The sequence below is a fragment of the Hypanus sabinus genome, chromosome 6 (assembly GCF_030144855.1).
Source record: "Hypanus sabinus isolate sHypSab1 chromosome 6, sHypSab1.hap1, whole genome shotgun sequence".
Lineage (NCBI taxonomy): Eukaryota > Metazoa > Chordata > Chondrichthyes > Myliobatiformes > Dasyatidae > Hypanus > Hypanus sabinus.
In genome coordinates, this window is record NC_082711.1 from 179444941 (window position 1) to 179453202 (window position 8262).

Here is an 8262-nt window from a genome sequence, read left to right on the forward strand (position 1 = left end):
ACTTTCCACACTCTCCATTCCCACAGTGAACAGACTGGACAGTGTACTTTCCACACTTCCCATAGTGAACAGACTGGACAGTGTACTTTCCACACTCCCCATTCCCACAGTGAACAGACTGGACAGTGTACTTTCCACACTTCCCATAGTGAACAGACTGGACAGTGTACTTTCCACACTCCCCATTCCCACAGTGAACAGACTGGACAGTGTACTTTCCACACTCCCCACAGTGAACAGACTGGATAGTGTACTTTCCACACTCCCCACAGTGAACAGACTGGACAGTGTACTTTCCACACTCCCCCATAGTGAACAGACTGGACAGTGTACTTTCCACACTCCCCATTCCCACAGTGAACAGACTGGACAGTGTACATTCCACATTCCCCATTCCCACAGTGAACAGACTGGACAGTGTACTTTCCACACTCCCCATTCCCACAGTGAACAGACTGGACAGTGTACTTTCCACACTTCCCATAGTGAACAGACTGGACAGTGTACTTTCCACACTCCCCACAGTGAACAGACTGGACAGTGTACTTTCCACACTTCCCATAGTGAACAGACTGGACAGTGTACTTTCCACACTCCCCCATAGTGAACAGACTGGACAGTGTACTTTCCACACTCCCCATTCCCACAGTGAACAGACTGGACAGTGTACATTCCACACTCCCCATCCCCACAGTGAACAGACTGGACAGTGTACTTTCCACACTCCCCATTCCCACAGTGAACAGACTGGACAGTGTACTTTCCACACTTCCCATAGTGAACAGACTGGACAGTGTACTTTCCACACTCCCCACAGTGAACAGACTGGACAGTGTACTTTCCACACTTCCCATAGTGAACAGACTGGACAGTGTACTTTCCACACTCCCCACAGTGAACAGACTGGACAGTGTACTTTCCACACTTCCCATAGTGAACAGACTGGACAGTGTACTTTCCACACTCCCCATTCCCACAGTGAACAGACTGGACAGTGTACTTTCCACATTCCCCATTCCCACAGTGACAGACTGGACAGTGAACTTTCCACACTTCTTGTGCCGACCCTCAAACCCTGCCTCCCATATAACCCCCCACCTTAAATTCCTCCATATACCTGTCCAGTAGTCTCTTAAATTTCATGAATGTATCTGCCTCCCCCACTGACTCAGGCAGTGCATTCCACGCACCAACCACTCTCTGAGTGAAACACCTTCCTCTAATATCCCCCTTGAACTTCCCTCCCCTTTCCTTAAAGCCATGTCCTCTTGTACTGAGCAGTGGTGCCCTGGGGAAGAGGCACTGGCTGTCCATGCTGTCTATTCCTCTTAATATCTTGTACACCTCTATCATGTCTCCTCTCATCCTCCTTCTCTCCAAAAAGTAAAGCCCTAGCTCCCTTAATGTCTGATCATAATCCATACTCTCTAAACCAGGCAGCATCCTGGTAAATCTCTTCTGTACCCTTTCCAATGCTTCCACATCCTTCCTATAGTGAGGCAGCCAGAACTGGATACAGTACTCCAAGTGTGACCTAACTAGTTATAGAGCTGCATCATCACATCGCGTCTCTTAAATTCTATCCCTCGACTTATGAAAGCTTACATCCCATAAGCTTTCTTAACTACCCTATCTACCTGCGAGGCAACTTTTAGGAATCTGTGGACATGTACCCCCAGATCCCTCAGCTCCTCCACACTACCAAGTATCCTGCCATTTGCTTTGTACTCTGCCTTGGAGTTTGTCCTTCCAAAGTGTACCACCTCACACTTCTCCGGGTTGAACTCCATCTGCCACTTCTCAGTCCACTTCTGCATCCCATCAATGACTCTCTGCAATCTTCGACAATCCTCTACACTATCTACAACACCACCAGCTTTGTGTCGTCTGCAAACTTGCCAACCCACCCTTCTACCCCCACATCCAGGTCATCAATAAAAATCACAAAAAGTAGAGGTCCCAGAACAGATCCTTGTGGGACACCACTAGTCACAACCCTCCAATCTGAATGTACTCCCTCCACCACAACCCTCTGCCTTCTGCAGGCAAGCCAATTCTGAATCCACCTGGCCAAACTTCCCTGGATCCCATGCCTTCTGACTTTCTGAATAAGTCTACAGTGTGGAACCTTGTCAAATGCCTTACTAAAATCCATGTAGATCATATCCACTGCACTACCCTCATCTGTATTCCTGGTCACCTCCTCAAAGAACTCCATCAGGCTTGTTAGGCATGATCTGCCCTTCACAAAGCCATGCTGACTGTCCCAGATCAGACCATGATTCTCTAAATTCATATCCATGATTCTCTAAATGCCCATAGATCCTTTCTCTAAGAATCTTTTCCAACAGCTTTCCCACCACAGACGGAAGGCTTACTGGTCTATAATTACCTGGACTACCCCTACTACCTTTCGTGAACAAGGGGACGACATTCGCCTCCCTCCAATCCTCTGGTACCATTCCCGTGGACAACGAGGACGTGAAGATCCTAGCCAGAGGTTCAGTAATCTCTTCCCTTGCCTTGTGGAGCAGCCTGGGGAATATTCCATCAGGCCCCGGGGACTTATACATCCTAATGTATTTTAACAACTCCAACACCTCCTCTCCCTTAATATCAACATGCTCCAGAACATCAACCTCACTCATATTGTCCTCACCGTCATCAAGTTCCCTCTCAGTGGTGAATACTGAAGAGAAGTATTCATTGAGGACCTCGCTCACTTCCACAGCCTCTGGGCACATCTTCCCACTTTTATCTCTAATCGGTCATAATCATATGTTGCCCTAACTTTTGTCAGCCATCTTTTGGCCCTCTGCAACTCCAGCATATCCTTTCTAAAACCTGAGGCCCCAAACCACTGACGATACTCCAAGTGCCATCTGACTGATGCTTTATACAGCCTCAGATACTCAGCATGAAGCACATAAAGCGATCGCTCACAGAAGCAGTCTTACCAAGAGCAGGTCCAACTCACTGATGTGGCCGTAAGGCAGGGAGGCACGGTAGGTCTCAGTTGTTTTCCACCAGAGAGGCAGCCCGATCAGTACCACCACCGCAGCAATACAGGCTGCAGACAGCTTTCCTCGGCACTTCTCTGAACAAAATCAAGAAAAAGTCTGTTTGTCATTCACATCCGAGTCGTGAAGAATTAATTAGAAACTACTAATTTTCTCTATTACCTAAACTGTAAAGTAGTTAATATATTAAGGCTCACCCACCTCAGCTGATCTCAATTCCCAGATCAAGTCAGTCACAACGGACAAACCTCCAGCTGATTTTCATAGAATATGACAGGCCTTTTGGCCACAACATTGTGTCAACCTTATAAACTATCTGACATCAATATGCTTCCCTCCCACAGTCCTCATCAATGTACTCACCAGAGTCTCCTGATGACTCGCCTCATACATTTCCTCTTCAATGTACTCACCAGAGTCTCCTGATGACTCGCCTCATACTCCTCATACATTTCCTCATCAATGTACTCAGCAAAGAGTCTCCTGATGACTATACCTGCCTTTACCCCCACCCGACAGTGTGTTCCACTCACTGTGTAAAAAAACTTCCACATGCTTTCCCCCCACACTTGGCTCTAACCATCTTAAAATTCCACTTGCTCTACGCCTCTCAACACAAGGCATTCTGCAGACGCTGGAACCTGCACAAAATGCTGGAGGAACTCAGACAGACAGACAGCATCCATGGAGAGGAATAAACAGTCAATGTTTTGGGCCAAAACCTTTATCCTATACACCTCTATCCAGTTACCTCTCATCCTCAATTCTCTAGGTTGAGTGAGTGAGGTTGGAGCACAGGAGGACGTGAGGTGACCTTGTAGAGGGAACAGCCCGAGTCCTCTGGCCAGGCCAAAATGGCTAATATGAGAGTGTAATTTGAAAGTGACTGGTGGGAAGTCAGAGGCAGGCTGCCCAGTACAATCCTCACTGATTTGATTTGATGCAGAACATGCACTTCACTGGATGTTTCGATGTACACGTGACAAATAAAGGCAGCAGCTGTGCTGAAACCGGTGTCACTGAATGACAATGCGATTATCCCCACTCACCACATGTTATCAGCAGAGATGGTCAATAAAACACCAATACAGGCTCCACCCCCTCACAGGTAACAGGACACAGATACAGGTAAACGCGAGGAAATCTGCAGGTGCTGGAAATTCAAGCAACACACACACAAAATGCTGGTGGAACACAGCAAGCCAGGCAGCATCTATAGGGAGAAGCGCTGTCGACGTTTCGGGTAGAGACCCTTCATCAGGACTAAATGAAAGGAAAGATAGTAAGAGATTTGAAAGTAGGAGGGGGAGAGGAAAATGTGAAATGATAGAAGACCGGAGAGGGTGGGGTGAAGCTGAGAGCTGGAAAGGTGATTGGCAAAAGGGATACAGAGCTGGAGAAGGGAAAGGATCATGGGACAGGAGGCCTAGGAAGAAAGAAAGGGGGAGGTGCACACCAGAGGGAGATGGAGAACAGGCAGAGTGATGGGCAGAGAGAGAGAAAAAAAAAGGGGAAAAAAAACAAAAAAACTAAATCTATCAGGGATGGGGTAAGAAGGGGAGGAGGGACATTAACGGAAGTTAGAGAAGTCAATGTTCATACCATCAGGTTGGAGGCTACCCAGCCGGTATATAAGGTGTTGTTCCTCCAACCTGAGTGTGGCTTGACAGATACAGGAGCTGTCCCTCACAGTTAACAGGACACACATACAGGAGCTGTCCCTCACAGGTAACAGGACACAGATACAGGTGCTGTTACAATCAGTTCAACCTGTTCATTCTGTAACATTAACTGGTCTCTCAGATCACCAGTTCTGGTAATTAAAAGACTACTGTCCTGAAGAAGGGTCTTAGCTAAAATCATTTCCATAGATGCTGCCTGACCTGCTGAGTTCCTCCAGCATTTTGTGTGTGTTGCTCGGATTTCCAGCATCTGCAGACTTTCTGTGGTTATGACAAGAGATTTGTATTCAGTTCTAGTCACCTCATTAGAGGACGGATGTGGGTGTAGAGGAGGTTTACCAGGATGCTGCCTGGACTAGAGAGCATGTCTTTTGAGGATAGGTTGAGCGAGCTGGGGCTTTTCTGAATGGACATTGAAGCCATGAGCACTATCTCATTTTTTTTTTGCATTACTTACTTAATATACGTAGGTATAAATATTTACTGTAACTTATAGTTTTTATTATGTATTGAAAAAAAAATTCACAAAATGCCAGTGATATTAAACTTGATTCTGATTCAGAGGATGAGGGTTGATTTGATAAAGGTGTACTGCACTGTCCTGTTCTATTGCCTGTGATGAGATGGATGATCATCAGGATTCAGAGGAGAGAGGTTACAAAATGATAGAGGTAGCAACAACTAGTCTCTGGCACGCTCTGCTGGTGGAAGGGGGGGGGGGCGGTCACTAAGTGACAAGAAACCTGCATTGCTAGGCTGACTGCCTTTAGGGAGCAGTTACCGAAGTCCATGCTTGTCTACCACCCTCTTTGGCCTTCTAGGTCACATCATCAAAGAAACTCAGCTAAATTCACAAGTCACCAAGTTGTGCCAACTGCCCCAAATCAACCCCTTCCCAAATTTCCAAATGTGTGTATATCTTATTCCTCAGAATTCTCTTCAGACACTTACTCACTCCAGGTGTTAGGCTTACTGGTCTATAATTCAAAACAATCTTTGCTGCATTTTTAAAATAAAAGCATAAAATTCACTAATCTTCAGTCTACCGACGGTTAACAATGTTGCAAAGATCCCAGCCGGCACACCTACAGTTTCTTCCCTACCCTCCCACAAGCTTCTTCAATATGGCTGGTCGGGCCTTGGCGGTATGTCTACTCTCAAATACTTTAAGCCATTCATTACCTCCTCCATTGTAATGTTGACAATCACCAAGACCTCTCCATTTAGTTTCCCTGTTCCTGAAATCTTCATGCCTTTCTCCACAGTAAGAGCAAACAAGAAATGTCATTAAGGACCTCACCAACCTCCCACAGCTCCATCATGAAGATGTACCGTTTTGTCTTTGAGGAACCCTGTTCTCTCTCAAGTTACTCTTTTTCCCTCAACATACATATAAAATCTCTTCGGATTCTCCTTCATTTCCTTTTCTAAAGCTTCTTATTGCCCTTCTGTTCCAAAACACATTCTGCATCTCTTATGCTCCTCCAGAGATTCCAACCCATCCCTGCTTGTACATGTCCCATGCCTCCCACGTTTTCCTCACCAGAACCTGAGGATCCCTCATCATCCAGAGTTTTTTTTACACCCAATTTTATTATCCCTAATTATCCAGGGATCCACACCCCTGCCTCCCTGAGTATTTCTGATATCCAGGGATCGCTGTGCCTGTTAACCAGGATTCCCTATTCCCAATAGCCGGCACTCCATGCACCTGTTATCCTCAGTATCCCTGACATCTGGGATTCCCTACCTCTACCACCCCCAATATCCCTGATATGCGAGATGTCCTGTCCCTACCACTACCAGGATTCCTGGTAGTCTTGGATTTCCTGACCCGGCCACCCTCAGTATTCCTTTTATCCAAGGTTCCTTACTCCTGTCAGCCTCAGTACCCCTAATATACGAGATTCCCTGGCCCCCTGATGTATCCGGGATTCCGTCACTGCCACCGTCGCCCTTCACTTCAACACAAATACAACATTAACTCTCGCACCTTCCGCCGCGGCATCGGCTGCCGCCATCTTTCTTCCTGTTGGCGCCCCGCCCAGGTGAACGGATGTACTGACAGGCAACTTGCCCAATCACCGTGTCGCTCATTTTCTCACCCTTAGCCAATCACATTAGAGTTGGGGCGGGTCTACCGAGGAGCCGCCAACATCCGGGGCTCACGATTCAGTTGCTCAGCGTGTTCGCGTGCGCGGGTTTTGGCGGGGAAAATGGCGCAGGCTAGGAGCGGGCTGGAGCTTATCTTCAGTCCGCATAGTGGTGTGTTCTCCCGCATCTCCGTACGTATTGTTGTGTGGTACTGGGAGAAATTCATACATTATTACTTCTGCAGATGCTGGAAATCCAGAGCAACACACACACAAAATGGTGGAGGAACCCAGCAGGTCAGGCAGCATCAATGGAGGGGAATAAAGATCCTGATGAAGGGTCTCGGCCCGACATGTTGACTCTATATTCCTCACCAGAGATGATGCCTAATCTGCTGAGTTCCTCTGTCACGTGGTGTGTATTACTCTGGATTTCCAGCATCTGTAGATCTCTTGTGCCTATGTCTACCATTGATGTGCCCTTGCCCACATCTCCTCCATTTCTCAAAACATCTCACCTTCCCACAGCCTTAACGGTGATAAAGTTCCTTTTGTTCTTACCTACCACCCATGAGTTCCTCTTGTCCTTACCATGAGCCTCTGCATCCAGCACATCATCCACCATCTCCAAAGGGATCTTCGGTTACCCCCCACCCCCACACACACACTTTCCCAGGGATCACTCCCCTTCACCCATTTTTGCCTCCTTCCCTGTCCCTTTGGAAACATTGAAATCCTGTAACATCAAGTAGTCAACGTCCTTGCGATAGCTGTTCTCGGTAATGGCCACAAGCTGTAGTTCCACGCACACCCCATATCCATGTACTGATCTATCCTCTCTAACCTCACTGTACACTCAGTGGCCACTTTGTTAGGTACCCCCTGTCATACAGGGAACATCTGAGTCAGCGAGGGAGGGAACTGGAAGGGAGCAATCATTCTACTGGGACTACTCTATCGACCAGTCCACTTCGAGATTTGACGTAGTATGTTCAGAGATGCTGTTCTGCACACTACTGTTGTAATGTGTGTTTACTTGAATAACTCGATTTTCTGTCAGCTTGAACCAATCTGATTATTCTCCTCTGACCTCTCTCATTATCAAGGATTTTTTGTCCATCGGGCTGCCACTCACTGATTTTTTTTTTTGTTTTTTGGACCATTCTCTGTAAACTCTAGAGACTGTTGTGTGTTAAAATCCCAGGAGATCAGCAGTTTCCTAGATACTCAAACCACCCTGTCTGGCACCAACAATTATTCCATGATCAAAGTCACTTAGATCACATTTTTTCACATTCTGATGTTTGTTCTGAACACCAATCGAACCTCTGGACCATCTCTGCATGTTGTTATGCATTGAGTTGCTGCCACACAATTGATTAGATATTTACATTGACAAGGAGGAGTGCCTAATAAAGTGGCCACTGGACGTGTGTCAGGAAAACCATCTCCCTCTGGTGCTACTTT

The 8262-nt window shown here is 46.8% G+C and overlaps 1 protein-coding gene across 2 annotated transcripts in view; it reads right to left on the minus strand.

Moving 5' to 3' along the window:
* Window positions 1–6763, minus strand: part of pigs (phosphatidylinositol glycan anchor biosynthesis, class S) — a 107746-nt gene extending 100983 nt beyond the window's left edge. For both annotated transcript variants that reach the window (XM_059973715.1, XM_059973716.1), the window contains exons 1-2: window positions 6696–6763; window positions 2958–3097 (exon numbers count right to left, since the gene is read on the minus strand). In XM_059973715.1, the coding sequence (XP_059829698.1) occupies window positions 2958–3097; window positions 6696–6723 (168 nt within the window). In that variant the 5' untranslated portion in view covers window positions 6724–6763. The remainder of the gene's footprint in view (window positions 1–2957; window positions 3098–6695) is intronic.
* Window positions 6764–8262: the final 1499 nt, after the last annotated feature.